Below are 17998 nucleotides of genomic sequence, written 5' to 3'. Positions count from 1 at the left end.
TAGGTGGTTTCTGGTAGAGTTCAGGTTTGTCTGGTTTTCTTTCATGTGGAGGTTTCCGGTATAGGACTGACGTAGACTGTGCCGGTGAAGAGAAAAGCTGCAGAGCTGGTCAGTGAATGCACCAGCAGAGGGAGACCATGTCACGTTACGATGCTGTAGATGCATGGAGAGAGCTGATAAGAGAACGAATGACTGTCCTACACCACTATTAGAATGAATTAAGCAGCTCTTTTATATTTGATGTGTTTAATGTGTTGCAAAAAAGTGCTGAAAACCTAAAAAAGTAAACCAGGAATCAGAATTTAATTGAGAAAAACGACACAACAAATACAAAAAAATTTAATTTAATTTGTATATTGCTTTTAACAGTGCCCAAAGACAGTTTACATGGGAATACAAAAAAACCAGAAAGCAGATAAAAGCAAAAAAAACAATACATTTGAAGTACAGATTATAATCACGCATTAAAATATAACATACACGTCACAATCAAATATTAACAGCAGATATAACCTATAATAAAGGCTTTACTTTGAAAGGTAAAGGTTTTTAAAGACTTAAAGGTCTTTTTAAATATACTTTAGAATAGTATTTCTTATTTTATATATATACAACATGTAAATACACACTTTTATATAAAAACATGCATATATTTACCATATACACACACACATACATTATTTTACTTCTATCATAGTGAGGACAGTCATTGGCATAATGCATTCCCCAGCCCCTTACCCTAACCTTAACCATCAAACCTAAATGCCTCACCCTAACCCTAAATGCCTTACCCTAACTCTGATTCTAACACTAACATTAGAACCAGGTCTTAAACCTCAAACAGTCCATTGTAAAAATGGTGACTGGTCAAAATGTCTGTTTAAAATAGTCCTCACAAAGGTAGAAACACACACACACCTATATATATATATATATAATTTATACATACATATCGACACATACACATACGTATATATATAAAAATAAGTCACACGCACACACACACACACACACACACACACACACACACACACACACACACACACACACACACACACACACACACACACACACACACACACACACACACACACACACACACACACACACACACACACACACACACACACAAACAGTGTTGGGCAGTGAAATCTGATCCAGATCCTAATGACTGAGTTCGGCTGCGGCTCCGACACACGGAGTTTCACCTGTGTGTCTCTCGCTGGATTCCCACCGGTCGGGTTCGTGTCGTCACTGGTGTGTGGCCGCTGCGGCTGAGAGGTGTCACCGGAGGAGGAAGACATTCCCAGCAGCGCGTCGTCCCGTCGGCTCCTCAGGACGCTGCGTCATGGCGACACACAGGCGAAGGCTCCAGTCGCTTCCTGACCGGAGTTAGTGAGAATCGAGTGGAGCTGACCGCGGATACACGTGTAAGTACGACATGTCTGCGTGCTCTGTGTCGATGAGAGGAAAGTGGGCATGTTTCGTCTTCTGTGGACATTTCCTGTTAGTGTCAGTCTCACCTGGGCGCGCAGGTGAGAGACACCTGTAGCCTCAGCAGCGTGTAGTGTTGACTGACTGTCTGTGTGAAGCCTGGCTGCTACAGTCTGCTACAGTCTGCCATGCTGAAACACTTTCCCTGTGAAATAACAAACAGTCACATCTGATCCTCTCTCTCTTCTCTCCCAGTATGGTGGAGGACAGTGTCTCTTATGTACCAGCAGAGGCACCAGTCTCTGACAGAGGTGGCCCCATATAAAATGGAGGAGCTGGCTCTGATGACACTGCTGGAGTGTCCTCTGTGTCTGGAGCGGCTGGATGTGTCAGCCAAGGTCCTGCCCTGCCAGCACACCTTCTGTGCCCCCTGCCTGCAGAGGTACGAGGTGGCCCACTCCCAGCTGCTCTGCCCCGAGTGTGGGGCCCCTGCCCCGGCCATGACGGTGGAGGAGCTCCCTGCCAACCTCCTGCTGGTGCGGCTCCTGGAGGGGCTCCAAGGCGCCATGGGGCCCAACGGCAGACAGACTGGCCGCTACGCACTGCCCTCGTTCAGGGGCGGCTCTGCACCGAGGGAGGGTCAGCAGCAGCCGGAAGGTCAACACAGAGAGATGCAAGGTCACAGTGAGGTCAGTGCAAGACCCCGACCCAAATCATCTGCATATCTGTCATAAGTCCAGTTTGGGTGTCGTCTAGCATCAGTATATGATTACTCCTCTAAATCTGGTTCTTCCTTTCAAAACTATTATGTTAGTTTTGAAATGTTTTGGTAACTGGTTATAAAAACATCATCACAAATCAACAATGACTGTAAGGATGTTCTATACACAAAAATGAATCGGTTTCATTCAGTCGTGAGATAAAAGCCTGTTCACAACAAACTCAGACTTTCCATAAAGCCTAACTGAGTCTGTGGTAGAGCGGGTCGTCCACTAATCAGAGGTTCGCTGGTTAGATTTCATTGTCGCTCATTCGGCATGCGGAAGACACTGAACCCCAAAATGTACCTGATGGTTGTGACACTGTGTGAGTGATGTGTGTTTTGAATGCACTGTATGTATGAATGGGTGCATAGCAAAAAACTACTGGGAAGCGCTTTGAGTGACTAGACAGACCATTTCATATTTATCATCTCCCATTAGTTATGCACTGGAATAAGGCTTATGTATCTAATCTATGACCTGTTGAATTGCTTTCTCACCCCAGTGTATTCACCTAACTTAAGTTTTATTTTTCTTAATAAGTGTTCAGCTTCACTCACAAATGAAGCTGGAAGGTATCAGAATGTTTCCTCTGGTGAAGTGAGCCTAAAGTGATGAGATTCCCTCAAACCTCCAGGAGGAGTGCGCGTCATTATTTTTACAGACTGCTGACATCATAGATGATAAAGGGAACCCCCCCCCCCCCCTCACTGACAACCAGCATCCACCACATCGGTCCACAGCAATAACTATCACGATAAATGTCTCATTTTTATTTCTGTTAACTTTAAAGAAGTTTTAAACTTATCACCCTGTGACCTACTTTAAACTCTACTTCTATACTTCGCTGTCAGGCGGCCGTTACGCAGCATTCATTTGGTTCGATGTTTTATTCTCCCTGGTGAGGAGAAACACAGAGAGCTGCCTTCTCAGTGCGTCTTCCTATAAACTGCTCAGAGCGTTCAGGGAGTTTATTTGAAATGTGCTGCATGAGTTCAGTCACAGTTCAAAAATCTGAAAACAGAGTCTGTGATGATTCCATGCAAAATACAGAAACCCGCAGCTCAAACATGAGCGGTGTGATTTGTTCCAGCTTCACCAGAACTGTTCATTTTACATAGATATGTAAAATAATGAACTCTGTCGAGTTGGAATATGAGCTTAGCCTGACTGTGACAGGGAAAGGTGTGTTATTGTTGATATGGACAATAAATTTAAATGAAGCAAATTCTTTAAATTAACAATGATTTTTTCATTAGTCTAATTATGTGAAACCAATTGATGGATTGTAAACTGTACAACAATATTTCAGATTATTAAAACGCTGTATAATCTTTGGAAAAGCTATATTTCGGCTTAAAGCTAGGGTTGGTGATCCTGGAAAATTTAGCAAGACCTGGCTACACTTGGCAAAACATGCAACCCACCTCCTTCCATCGTCCCTCTTGTCAAAGTAACGCCCCAGTATGGTACTATAGCCTATATAATAGGTGGAAAAGCACGTATCTTATTATCTGCATTTCATTATCTGAGGTTTTTCAAACTGTCTCTCAGCCCGAGTGAAACCTGTAACACGTTTGTTCAACAGCTTATTACAGATTTATATACCTGTCCTCTCTCTTGTTCACTAGTCACCTCTGCACAGAACCTCGTCACAGTTTGGTACAGTTAAAGTAAAAGGGCGTAATAAATAGCAGTGTTTCACCCACTGTCAAATTTTGACAAGACAATTATCGTGTTCTTCAAAAGGGAGTGCAGCCTAGAGGGCCTTTACATCCAATAATCCATAAAGTGAACGATCTCACCATCTTCAGAAATATGATTTTAGTAAAAAATAAGTTCATCTTGCAGTATAGCTGACGTGTGATTTCTCTTTTTGTCTCCTTCCAGCTTGCTGTCAGAGCTTCAACGCGAAACCTGCGTGAAGAAGGATCAGGAAAGCCTGTCCTGGCGCCTGGCAATGGTTTCACCCCCCCGAAACACAAAGCGGATGAAAAGTGGCACCAAGGAAACGCTGGAGACGGCAGCGGTTTGTCTGTGACTGCCAGCGCACAGCAGGCCCTCACCCCGGTGCCTCAGCTGCAGCCCCTCCAGCAGCACCCCCAGCCACTGGTTCTCTGCAGGGCGCTGTACAACTTCAATCCAGAAGACATGAATCTGGAGGACAGTAAATATTGTCTCAGCTTCTTCAAGGTGTGACTCTCAAACTGTAGACTTAATGTAACAGGAAACACTTGATCTTTTTAAATTACTAGCAACTACTTCCGACTCTTAGATAAAGAAGAATAACAATTAGTATGCAGCTACTACACAGGCCTTCAAGGATTAGTACAAATAATTGTTGCTGTTGATTAGGACATCATCTACTTACGATGACGATGCAGCAGGATATGAGAACATGGCTAACTTCCAATTTCATACATGTTAACTAGCATTTAGGACCAGTGCTAGTGCTAAAATATCCTGTCATAAATGATTTTGATTGTGTTTAGAAAAAAAAAAAAGAACATGTAATTATTGAAAGTCTTTATTATTATTGAATATTTTATCAGAAGTTTATCAAATATCAGCAAATTGTGACAAATGTTACACGTGACCTCTTTGTATTTTTTTTTCTGGTTTTGTTTGAGAGACTGGCCTTTAATTGTACTTCAGAAAACGTGCAAATGATTGACAAAACTGTTAAAGAACCACGTACATCTTTCTATTTGAGTAAAAGTAAGTAAAGTAAAACCTCCTGCAGAGTGTAGCCTAGTCCCAAAGCAAAGTTTTACTACATCATTACTGCTGAGTCTGCTGCTGAAGGCGGGGTCTAATTTACTTGCCATTCTGATTGGATCAATCAACCAATCTCCCCTTTTCGTTATTGACTCCAAAAAATCAGTTTGAACGTGTAATGCAATGCTTTGTCAAAATGAAGTGGAGTAGAAAGTACAGATATTTTCTGTAATATGTAGTGGAGTAAAAGTGCAAACTACCTTAAAATAAAACTACTTAAATAAAGGACCTTTTTGCTGTGAGGAAACGGTGCTGAACACTGAACCACTGTGCCACTTAAACAATGACTCAGATATAGAATTGGTTGCAGATTTGTTTTTTGTAGATTGACTAATGGTTGCGGCTCTAAAATATCAGCTTGTTGCAGTTTATGAATTCTAAAACTAATCTATCTTCTCTGGTTAATACCATTTTGAGTGACATTGGTCCATGGGAGTTTGTTTTATGGGTGAATGAAAGATACATTTTGTCGTTTTTAATAGAATTCGTCTTATATCAGAAACACATTTTGAATATCAGATGTCCTTTTCAGACATGAACTTGCAGTGAACTGATTTTGTGTAGCACAGAAAGTTCCCAGTTGTACTAACACATAGTGGTGATGGCTTTTTTGTTCTTGTGGGGCCGGAGGTTCAGATCTTTGTTGCAGTGGGTTGACTTACCCTGAAGGATTTCTGAGGCAGTTATATAAGGGCTTCAATACTTGTGTGCTCTCCATTAAAGCACACTTGAGCTCGCCTCTTTTTCTTTTTTTAAATGCAGATGGTCAGATGGTTTTTTAAGAGCGAGCCCGGCTGCAGAAAGGACTGGGCCTGCAGACACGTAGAGCGCTGGGAGAGAAAGGGAGGGAGAGACACGGGCCCGCTGAGAGTTTTCCGAGTTGAGTGCTCCTCACTCTCCAGGGCGAGGACACTCTGTCATGGCCACCTGGCAATCTCTTGTCTTATTATTCCTCCCGATGGTTTCTCTGCCTGTTTTCACCTTTTCACAACTTTCTCTAAGTTGACTTCATTACTTATTTCTGGTTTACAGGGCGACATCCTTACTGTCATCAGGCGGCTGGATGACCACTGGATTGAAGCCAAGCTCGGGGACAAAGTTGGAATTTGCCCTCAGCAGTTTACAGAGGTGAGCACATTTATTTTTTTACAACCTTCCTTTGTAGTTGGAGTGCAGGTTGTGACCTTCTCAGAGTGATCAAGTTGGACACTTGCTGTTTTGCACTGTGATGGTGTCTCTCTTTTAATGAACTGAACCACAGACCTCGTCGCTGGAAGTAATTTATTCCAGGTCACTGCCAGGGCAATACCTGAGTTTTCACTCAAATCTTTGATTCAGCCCTAAATGTTACTCTTGCGATGCCAAGTGCTGAGGCAGAGAGCTAATCTGTGAAGCCCTGCTGTGTCTGCAGCTGCTCATTAGTCTGTGACTATGTGGCTTACTCAGGTCTGCAGTGCTTGCTTTGCTCGCTTGGCTGTCATTTGTTTTCCTCTGTACTTTCTGCCTCCAGGAATTAACTTCATCCATGCCGGGGAAAACTCTATTTGTTCCTACAGTGGCTACATGTGCTGCCTCATGCACTTCTTGCTCACTTCTCTCACTTGTCATCAGTAGTTTCCCTTAAAATGTCCCCCACTCTCATAGTCCTATCCTCCTCTCATGCCTCCTTTCATATCCCGCTGACAACATTTCTTTTCCTAAAGCCCCGCCTCAGTGATGCTCTTCATCTTTATCTTCCTCCGTACTCTATTCTTTCACCCTCTACTTTCCTCCTCTCCTCTATCCTTCCCGAGCCCGCCTCTCCTCGTGTCGTGCAGTCAGGCGTGAAGACGGTAATGCTTTCTCTGCTTGGGTGGCATAACAGCACATCACTGTGGGGAGTGAAAGCATTAACCCCACCATGCCTGTCTGTGTGTGCAGCTCCTCTCTCAGCACCAGTCAACCCGTCCTGGCTTATTGGCTGGTACTTATCCTGCTGTCTGCCTGTCTGTCCAACAAGTAGTGGGGGTGAGTGGAGTGGTGATAAGTGGGTGTGTTTAGACAGACGTTTGGCTGCTCAGCAGGAGCAGAGGTTGACAGGCACCGGTGGGAGTGAGTTGGAGAGGATTTTCTTGACTGAGGATTGACTTCTCTGTGTGTTAGGATTTATCCAGATTTTCACCGTGGCTTCTCTTTATGAATTCATCTCTCTCAGCCAATCTCTGTGGCTGCCAAGCAGCTAGAGGGAAAGAGTCGGCGGGCGAGTGACTCAGCAGATTCTTACCATCGCTCTGGTAAAGGGGGCAAAGACAAGGCCACTGACGCAGCCAACAGGACCGGCCATTACGGAGTCCTTCAAGTTCCAGCTAAGACGCCCATCATCAATGCTCTGCCCCTCTCCAGCCAGCGGAAACAGCCTGCGGCCGGCAGCGGCCACTTATACCAGACGACCAACATCAGCACCATCAACGGCTTCAACCGTCAGGGTCAGCCACACCAGCTCTCTGTGCCCTCGGCTGCCCGGGGCCACTCTCACCACTCCAGAGTGAACTCTCATCGAATAAGACGCCACTCTGAACCCACGCACAGACACCTGTTACACGTGAGTCACATGCAAACAAATCTATCCCAATGCATTCTATACTGATGTGATCAAGTTGTTTATTTGTATCTTTATTAGATTCCTCTTCCGTAACCCTTGAGCTGAACCGTTTCGGGCTTTGTTGTGTCTGCAGTTATTTAATTTAACAGAAAACATGTGGTTAGCAGGAGGCACAGTGGTTTTGTCTGAGGTAATAGATGTTTGTATGAGTCACGTAGGGATCAAGTTGTCCTCAGGGTTACAGGGAGGGAGCCATGACTCTAAGCTTACGGAATGAATGAAAGAGTGGCATCGCCCTTGTGTTTTGGTCATTACATGGTAGGTGGATCTCATTAAGACAATACAGATGTGGAGAGGGGCAGGATATGAGAGGAGTGAGGACAGGAGGTTAGTGAACTGAAACTTTGAAAGGTCCTTAATCATCCGTCCTGGGACATAAGCCAGGCTTTTCCCTCAAAGATGAATAACAGAAGAACAGGGTGTGTGTCCTGGCCTGTTGTTTTTTTTCTTGTTTTTTTTAAGGGTAGAGAGTTGAAGGAAGCTGTGAACTTATACTTCTCATGATTCCACAAACGTCTGTCTGTCTTTAGGTCTCTGTCTGCCTGTGGAACACATCTCTCACGAACCGTTCTTCTAATCAGCTTCACACTTATTATTGTAAATTGTCTGAGGAAGTGCAGTGCTGCGTTTTGTGTGATTTGGACTTGCAAATGTTCAATATTATTAAAATTTGAATAAACAGGCGAGTCGCAATCTGTAGCAGTCAGTGGGGACAGGGCAGTGTGCATTCAACCTGCGCACCGAGTTGTTCGTGTCTTCTTCTACGTCCTCAGATAATCTACAACAGTGGTTGAAAACTGTTAGTGGCAAATCATTGCCAGATAATTTTGATAATCTGATTCTGATTTCACCATGTTGGACTGACATGGCACACTCCCCCTTTAGTTAATTGTCTACAAAGTAAAAACATGTTTTGTTGCTGCAATGCTTTATATTGAGCTGAATTACATGGCTTTAATTTTTGAAAAGTTGTTAGGTCTGAAGATTGTGTTGTCTGCTCAACAGACCTCTGAAATGGCAGACTTGTAATGTATGGAAAATTATAAACCACAAACATTATCTACTCACCAGTATGACGATGGAGGAGTGGGGGAAGTGTTTGAGTCCACAAAACACTTAAGGAGATTCAGAGGTAAACAGCATTGCAGCCAAATCCAATACAATTGAAAAACAGAAAAAAACAGCTCTGGTGTCATCTAAGTGTCCGGTAAACCCCAGCATTTAGATTCAAGGTCGAGATAATTTACACCATGTTTTCTGCTTCAATGTCTACTGTTATCCTCAGCCTGGAGCCAAGTTTGAGGTGGACTAACTCATGAAAAGGAATAATTACATTAGTAGTTCAGGAGCATCAACATAGGACAAGCAAACAGCCCATTCCAAACAGGAAGGGTTTAAAACAGCTACTGCACTGGTATTCTTAGAATACACAAGGTAAAAACTTCAACGAAAAGAGTAAAGCTTATTTATTTATAAAAGAATGACAAGTGTTCAAGTGTATTACACGGTGGACCATTTAAAATACTTATATTATCCTTTAGGAAGCACGATACCACTGGAAAAACCTAGCTCACCGTTACCTTCTTAATGAGTCATTACCTTAACACTGGAGTCATGAACACACTTTGTCTCCGATCAGAATTTAGGAATGTACCGGCCTGAGGACAGTCTTCTAAATAAAGAATCCACTCTTTGAAACCTGCTGCATATTTGATAGGACTGCACCACATGATAATATGATGGAGGGATGATGAAAGTCTCCGAGGGACAATTTCGTCCATTATTTTTTATTACCCTAAATCAGGCAGGACAAGAGGAGTTTAGTGGCGGAGGACAAATCAGTTAAACATGACAATGGGAAAGCAACATGATATAAAAACTGTAAGAGAATACAGTGTAAAATGCTATAAGATAATTCACTGATTTAGTCACTTTTTAAAGTTTAAAGTTCTTGATAAATCCATTTCATGTCACAGTTTTTATAAATAGAGCTGGGGAGTCCTGTGAAATCCAGTCAGAGCCAGCGAGTGTCTGAGTGCAGTGTCAACATGAAAGCCTCTTCAAGGTTTAATAATACAGTGTAACCTGCTGCCAAGCGCCCCGCCTCTGAGACAATCATCTGTTATGTTTCATTTCAGATTTCACTGCTCTACCCTTACAGTCGCACAGTACATTTCAGAGTGTCAACATGCTAAACCTATACTGCAGTTTGGAGAATAACCAAGAGAGGAAGGGAGGTACAGGAGACTGAGAAAAATACGGAAATGGGAGAGATAAGAGGGGAAGAGGAAAATGTGAGAGGGAATATTGAAAACAAATGTGGCGCAGACCTGAGAGGAGAAACACAAAAGCAACATATGTGATCTGCGAAATGGCAAAGCAGAAGTTAGAAGAATGAGTAGGAGAGAAGAGGGAGTGGGAGGCTTGGAGAATCCCCTCAGTGTGTCTGCTTATCTCTCTCATACTGACGATGATGAGTCACTGGTGAAGTTGCTTACATAACGGACCTCTCTCTCTCCCTCTCCCCCCCTCTTGCCTTCAAACTCCTTCCTCTTCACTAAGCAGGTAACACTCACTTTCACATCAGGCAGATGAGCCGGGCACTTCCATTTTTTAAGAAGCATAGGGCTCTGTCCTCTAACCCAACGCTCGAGCTCCCGGCTGACCAGCGCCACGCAGCGTGCGGGCTATTCTTAGTGTCGCCTTCCATCAACCCTCACCTCTGGCTCGGCTGCCTTTACAGAGAGGTGCAGCTTACCACCAACTGTGGATGAAATAATGCGTATTAGTGTGAATAATGGCATGCTTATGTAAGAGCAGAATTTAGTTTGGAAATGAGCCAAAAGCAAAAAGAAAACATCCTCAGATGCAACAGAGGAGAGTTGTTTCACTGGTACATTAGGACACCAGTTAGCATTTTTACATAACGCTTATTTTTAAACCATCAACAATTGAAGCCTGGGAATTGACTGTATAAGATAATAATAAACTTTATTAATAAGGCACTTTTCAGAAATCCATATTTCAAAGTGCTCTACAAAGGCAGCAAAGGTGTCCACAAATATTTACTTAAACAGGAAGGACTTCCAAACTTGAGAAGCCACAACTAGGAGTTTCCAATCGCCCACTGAGGTCTTGATATTCATCACACAACAATTTCTTAAAAAACCCACAGCCGCCTTAATCTCAGGAGGTTGTTGTTGACGCCAACGTGAGGGCTGTGTGAGTCAGGATTTAATCTGAAACAAACTGTCAGACTATGTGTGGATGATTCAGTGCAGGCCTGTACTGTGAGCCTAGTGCTGATATTCAATAGAGATGGTTGGTATTGTGTAATTTCCAGCAGAGCTCCAGCCAACAGCAATCTGACCACACATCTAATTTGTGTGCGTAATGTGTGTCTGTGGTGTGTGTGGGTGTGGCATTAACATCGGTTATAAATGCACATGGCACATTCTGACTTTGGGTTCATCTTTTAGCCATAATACTTGTTATCCTAAAAAAACTAAGTTTAAGCATTAGTTTTAAGGATTTTTAAGGAAGTTTTAAGGATTTTTTCTTATCATTTTCTTTAAGTGAATGATCACACATGCGTGAATGTTTCAGTGGCAAACGTAAACATTTTGTCCACTTCCGATCTGTGAGAGCAAGGAGACGAATAAAACATCCGCTTCCTGTGGCGGGGCAAATTACAGCGTGGCCACAGGAAGCGGATCTGTGACCGTACCTTAACATTGCAAGATACAGCTTTTTCCCCCAATATTTTCCCCATTGTCTCAGGGAATAATTGTATTACGGTGATGATCAGAGGTTGTACACGAAAGGATCTTTACCTGAACAATTTGCTGGAACGCTCGGCTCAAAGGTGAAACTAAAGAGAGAGCGGAGACAATGAGGCACAGGTGTGACACATCAGAAGGAATCAGGAAGTGAAGGGACCTGAAACGAGACAAAATGTGACTTTCAAAATAAAACGGGGAACAAGGCAATGTGCAGAATACATTTTTTTTTACTAAAACAGAGATGTAAGAAATTCATGGATCTTGATCAAATAAATCATGACACTAATATCTATGAGTGGGAAATTCTTTATGAGCTTGTGACTTTAGTGGAGAGCTTAACAAATATATTTTTATAATGTATTGATTTAGTATTTTCTTTAGAGAAGAAATATTGCTTTCATGTTCTTTGGGACCATTTAAATTGTAAAAATGTAATAGTGGCGACAGATGTCTGAGATTAAGGGGGTGTTTATTTTTTAGCTGAGAGATGATATTATCAAACTAGAGGTGTTTAAAATGATTAATTAGAAACATGGTTATTGGCAGACACATTAAAGTACATTATTTAGCTCGCGTAACAAAATCAGTGTTCAAAATTAATAAATTAAACAGTATGACGTAAAGAATTAGAGGGATTAAATAATACAAAAGAAATATATGACAGCTCTTATATTGGGTTGGCACTCGGCAGCTATTAAAACATATATCTGACTCGGAACTGTTTGTCTTGATCGACAGATTGAAATGTGTCTTTATTAAATTAGAAAAGTCATTGGGAACAATATTGCTGTAACATAAAAGCAATTTTCGCAACAGGAACAAGTGTTGGGATTAAATAAATATTTACCACGACAAACAAGTTTACAAAATAGTGGATTGTTCCACAACTTTAAAATGCCATATGTTTCAGAAGTTATTCCTGTAGTTGTTTATTTCATCGTGGCTGATTTATTTATTTGGTTTTGAACACTTTGGGTTTCCATAGATTATGTGAGGTTGCTGGCTGAGTGATCTGATTAGCAGCAACATTAATATTCTGTTAAGAAGATTATTTACTGCAGCAGGAACATGTCAACAGTTTAAACCAAATAACACTTTATTCATTGCATGAACAATAGTGGAGTAACTGTATGTAAATATAACCACAGCCACTACAGGGTGATGGTGCGTGGCCATCTCCCGCCTGATGCAGCTGAAGTTTTGTATCTTTGTAGCGGATAAACATTTACCAAGAATAGAAAAAAAGGACACAATAATTAAACCCATGCAAAACTAATCTTGTTATGCTTTTTTCTTGTTGAATTATACAACATTGTTTAAGGAATGGCTGTGCTCCCCTGTTAAAATAGAGTGGTCAAAGTTCACATATGGATGTTAGATACTTTGTCACCTTTCCCTAAAAAAAGTGATACAGAAAATTCAGAGTGGACCACGGGCAATTCCCTGCTATGCCCATCGTGTTGGAACATCCTCTGACGCTCACACGTCCCACTCCCCTGTGTGACGGGAAGCTGGTATGTCTTCAGGACATACTAAATGCATCCCAACTGTATCCCTCTTTACTTCTGCCCCACAGCACATCCTTTGACAGGAGAGACTCTGAGTCTTACAGCGTTGGCTGCATCCTAATTATGGCTCTTTGTGTTTCTCTTGAGTTACAGTGTGAATGCAGTGCAGCTTAATGGTGAGAGAGCGGTGGGATCCATGGGATATACAGCACTGTTTATAGAGGGAACCCCAGGCCCACAGGCCAGCATTAATACTTTAAGTAGCTGTTGAGTGCTATAGTGCTGAAAATAGCAGCGAGCATCTGTGGACGTCACTGAGGAGATATAACATTTCCACCTCTCTGTTATGATGACAATAAGAACACCTTATGTGTGTGGGTTTATTTAGACAGAAGTGTAAATAGTAATTAGAGATCTCACTAAAAAGCCCTCTTCAGTTCAGGTAATGAAGTCGTTGGGGATTAAAACTTCATGCTGTTTCATTAACGACTGTGAGACACACCTTAGTGTTACTCCCTCCTGTCGCTGGCTGAACCAGACCTGACTCACTGCCTGCTGACTTCAAGCCAGTCACAGTTTGATAGCAAAAATCGGTTATTGTGTGTTTTTATGTATGTTTTTACTGTTACTGGCTGACAATGTATTTCTAAACAGCATTTCAAGAGTGATTTCAAAGAAAATAACCTGAAAACATAAACAGAGAGAATACATATAATTCCAGGAAGCAGGACGTAGATGTTGAGTGAATGGTTTGACGAGAAATCTAACCGAGTTTGACAGCTTCTCACCTGCAATCATAAAAACACCAAACTGCAGGGAATGTTTTGTTGATGTACAAGAACATAATAGAGGATAGGTCCCATATTTTGTGAGGTGCATCTGGAAACAGTACACCCATCCTCTTTTTGAATTGGTTTTGCTCCTATTCACAATGGCCAGTGAAATTGAGGGGAAGGGATTGGGGACAAAACCCAGGTCCTTGTTCTGTGCAAGAGCATTTTCCTAAATTAATCTCAAATGAGGCTTCTGCAGTCTGAATTTAACCGTTCTGTGGTCTGTCTACCACTTTGGCTGAGACTGAAATACGGCAGCATCTACTTGCTGGATTATAATTCAATTTTGCACATGCATTCTTGTATGAATGACTTTGGTGACCTCCTCTCTAATTTGAGGCCTCTAAATGCAGAGACATATTTTGGTTTTAGATGAACATCATGGATATTTGGAACATATTGAATGGATTTCAAGACGTTTCCAGGTTCTGATCCCAGTTCGGCAGGGGTCTTTTCTGTTAGGGTTTCCTCAAGGTACTATAGCTTCCTCCCAGAGACCAAAGACATGCAGGTTGGAGTTAGGTTGACTGGAGACTCTTAATTGACTGTAGGTGAGAATAGGAGCGTGAGAGGTTGTTTGTCTCTGTAAGTTGAACCTGCAACAAGCTGGAACCTTGACCAAGGTGAACCGCGCCTCTCCCCCCAGCAACGCTCAAAGGATAAGCTGTGTAGTTCATGGATGGATGGAGGGATTTCCATGAAATTTTGTACACTGGTTAAATCGTCACACATTAATCCAAAGGTTAAGATTGTAATAGCCCCAAAACTGTATTACTCCTATACTTTGGTTTGTTAACAGAATGAATGATACCAGCCTGCTGCGTTTCAGCCTCACAGAGCTGCATGGCTGTATGACTCTTGTTTCCATATCGTTCATCATGTATCATGCAAATATGATGATGTTTTTGAATCCATACCATTACAGAGTAAGAAGATGACCAGTGAGACTCCACCCACCATCTCTATGGCTCTGCTAAACCCCCAGATGTCCTCGGCCTCTGCAGACAGTAAAAACTCCTCCACGCAGCAGCTTTCCATCAGTGTGTGAGTCACTGTTTTAAACTGCATATTAATTGTATGATAATGTGGGGCCATGGAAAAAGGAACATAAACATTCATATAATGCAGAAAAAGACAGCTAAATAGGAAAATACGTTATTATACACGATAGAGTTAACGGAGACAACTCTTCTTTGTGACCCCCTCAGGTGTGCTGTCCTGTACTCCTACAAACCACGGCGGCCAGAGGAGCTGGAGCTGAGGAAAGGAGAGATGGTGGGGGTGTACGGAAAGTTCAAAGAAGGCTGGCTGCGAGGGTTATCACTCAGGACGGGCAAAGTGGGTATTTTGCCCAGCAACTACGTCTCACCTGTGCTTAGGTGAGAGACAGTGGGAGCTGAATGACATTTGGATTCAGACCTTGATTTGACGTGGGCAAGATGACATGGCAATCCAGCACACAGTTATCCATGAAATATACCACTGTATCACAGAGGCAGGTGCTTGGTTCAAAGAAACTTTCCAATTTGTATTTTTCTCACTGCAGAACGTCAGCCAGACTCCTGGAGACCAAAGCAGCTACTGCGTCCTCACAGTACAACACGGTAGCTGGAAGGAAACCGACTGCTGCCAAGAATCCTGCTGTGGTCCTTGCTCTTGATAGGGTGAACGCTGATGGAGCAATACACTCGACAGGACAGGTTCCGTCTGTGCCAAATGGAGCACAGCATGCAACGTCATCCACGGGCGCTGGAAAACCGTCCTTCTATGATCGCTCCCAAGGTTGGGACACCGTGAGGCGTATCTTTAACCCTCATAGAGGTGAGTGTTAAACAACATCATTTGTCTTTTGATTTCTTAATTCTGTCACTAGGTTATTAGAGAATATCTTTTTTAATTTGTTTTGTTTTGTTTTTCAGGATCAAACCACTTCTCCACTTTGAATGTCCTGTCCAACTCACAGCACTTTGCACAAGTTCAAGCGTCTGGCTACTCACCTGCCATGCAGAGGAAGAAAAACAGCAGCATCCTGTCTAGCTCTCGCAGAGCCATGGGCTGGATGACTGAGCCGCTAGCGCCCTCTGCTGCTGGAGGCCTGAAGGACAGGGACTTCACCGCTTCACATGAGGCAACAGCTCAGCACGATAGACAGCCCACTGGTGGGCCTCAGTCCATTTTAGTCAGAGCTGCCTCACAGAAGAACAATACAGAGAAGGTAATGTCATACTGCTGATCTCTGTGCATACAGTCTTGAACTCTTTCTCTTTATTTGATCACCCTTAAACATGTTTACATTCTTACACTAAATATCTATGTTCCTAGCCCGCAAAGTCAGTGCGTTTCCTCACAGATGAAGACTCTCCTGCTCCAAGGCGTCGAACCTCCTCCTGGTCCTCAGGCTATCAGGTCCCCACCAACTCCAGGTCGGGCCCCCCTCTCTTAGAAGTTTGGGCCCCATCGCTCACCCTGGGAAGAGATGGACCAGGGATCATTCTCAAGGAAGGAAAAGCTCCCGTTCTCCGGAAGGGCCTTGAAACAGCCATGTCAGAGCTGAATTCTAACCCACAAAAAACAATGTCATCACAACACTCCCTGTCAGCTGCATCAGCTCAGTTTAGCCCCAGCAGGTGTGTTTGCCCGTGACATTAAGCAGTGATTGATTATCAGACAGACGAAGCAGACTTGACATTTTTTTATTTATTTAATGAACTGAAAAATAATACTTTTTTTTCTTCAGACACAGAGTAACCACAACGCATTTGGCCCAGACAGAGTCAGAATTCAGTCTGCTCCAAGGAGAGCTCGTCCTTCTCCACAGACCTCGCCCAGACGGACGGATTCTGGTTACTAAGGAGAGCAATGGGCAGACGGGGCTATTCCACAGCAGTGTTCTAAAAGCCTTAGAGAGGCTCAGCTGACTGTGTAGTACAACTGTTGTAGTAAATATTTCTATACTCCATATGTTCAAGCTGCCGAACAACTTAAGTGACCTGCCGAACTGTGAGATGCGAGCTGAGTTTAAAAGGTTAAGGCTGCTAAATGACAATCCCATGAATGAGTTGTTTGTTTTTGTCTTGAGTACATATGAGAGTATATGGTTAAATATTCCAGAGGTATATTTAGTGTCCTTCAGCGTATGTACATGTTTGTGACACATTCCTTTGCACAAAAACCCATCTGATGACTGTTCCTTGTTTGATACCCATGTTACATACATTGGTGAGTGCCTTTGTTAAAACCCACACAGTAGACAAACTATATTTAAATATATTTAGAGATATTATGATGTAAAATATCTGTAATGCTTATGTTAGAATAAACTCCCAGAACAGTAGCAGTTTGATGTATTCTGTCATGTGTATATGTAATCCTTGGTTCAAAAAACAACTTCCCATGTCTCATACATAAATCATCCTCCTTATCCATAAATCCTTCCATCCCCTGGCCCCCATACCGGTCTGATGAACTCCACCCTCATTCTCCATCCCAGAACCTACAGTCTTGAGATACAGGGCGGCTCACTGTCCCCTGTACCATGGTGACAAGGCATTTAGTGTGGCTGGATGGGATGGGAGGTAGGTAACCTGAGAGTTGGGGGGTAGGGTAAGAGGTGAGAGCAGGAGCGGTACAGGGTGGGGTAGGACAGTATAGGAGGGGACTGGGATGTCATCAATAATGGTTGTTGGATGGTTAAAAATATGATAAAAGCAGTCAAAAATCTAAAACTGGTTAGTTTACCATCAAAGACAGTCATTCATTCACAAGTGATAGGCTGCACCAGTTATTCTTTGAGCAATTTTTGCCTGAAAAAAGAAAGACTTAAACTTATCAATCTTTTTAATTGACAATCAACAGATTGAACAAATGATTTATGTTCTGGAGTACGGTTTGTCTTTAGGGTAAATTACAAAACTGTAAACAACAATTTGAAATTGGATTGCAGTAATCACAAGACATTTCCACACATGGATATATTATTACATGTTAGTAACTATTAAAATGATACTACTAATAATACAAATAATAATAATACTATTTATCAAACTTTGACGCCACGCTAGGGTCACACCGTGTGACAAAAAATGGATTTTTGAGTTAGTTTGTATCTCCATCTTGTGATGACACTCATCTCAATTTGAAGTTGATCTGATGTAAGCCCTGTTACAAGTACCTCAAAGTAAAAATGTGGAATATGGCCAAAATGGCCACTAAATGCCAAATAGCAGGCTTCCTGTTGCGTTTTTCCAATTGCACTAATAGA

The 17998-nt window shown here is 42.5% G+C and overlaps 1 protein-coding gene across 1 annotated transcript; it reads left to right on the top strand.

Annotated features, from left to right (window-relative positions):
• The first annotated feature begins 1760 nt into the window (after positions 1-1760).
• sh3rf2 (SH3 domain containing ring finger 2) lies at positions 1761-17057 on the top strand. Its single transcript, XM_061080096.1, has 11 exons — positions 1761-2123; positions 4086-4388; positions 6006-6101; positions 6894-6980; positions 7168-7554; positions 14663-14781; positions 14946-15116; positions 15284-15558; positions 15657-15952; positions 16060-16364; positions 16475-17057. The coding sequence occupies exons 1-11, from the start codon at positions 1761-1763 to the stop codon at positions 16653-16655; spliced, it is 2583 nt and encodes an 860-aa protein (XP_060936079.1). The 3' UTR covers positions 16656-17057.
• Positions 17058-17998: the final 941 nt, after the last annotated feature.

Source organism: Limanda limanda, chromosome 10, assembly GCF_963576545.1.
Source record: "Limanda limanda chromosome 10, fLimLim1.1, whole genome shotgun sequence".
Lineage (NCBI taxonomy): Eukaryota > Metazoa > Chordata > Actinopteri > Pleuronectiformes > Pleuronectidae > Limanda > Limanda limanda.
Note: the sequence above shows the minus strand (reverse complement) of the source record. Positions and strands in the feature narration are given on the sequence as shown.

Coding starts and splice junctions, on each gene's coding strand:
- sh3rf2 (XM_061080096.1), top strand. CDS start 1,761: ATGGAGGAGCTGGCTCTGATGACACTGCTGGAGTGTCCTCTGTGTCTG. Junction 15,117..15,283: donor TACGTCTCACCTGTGCTTAG/GTGAGAGACAGT, acceptor TTCTCACTGCAG/AACGTCAGCCAGACTCCTGG. Junction 15,953..16,059: donor AGAAGAACAATACAGAGAAG/GTAATGTCATAC, acceptor CTATGTTCCTAG/CCCGCAAAGTCAGTGCGTTT.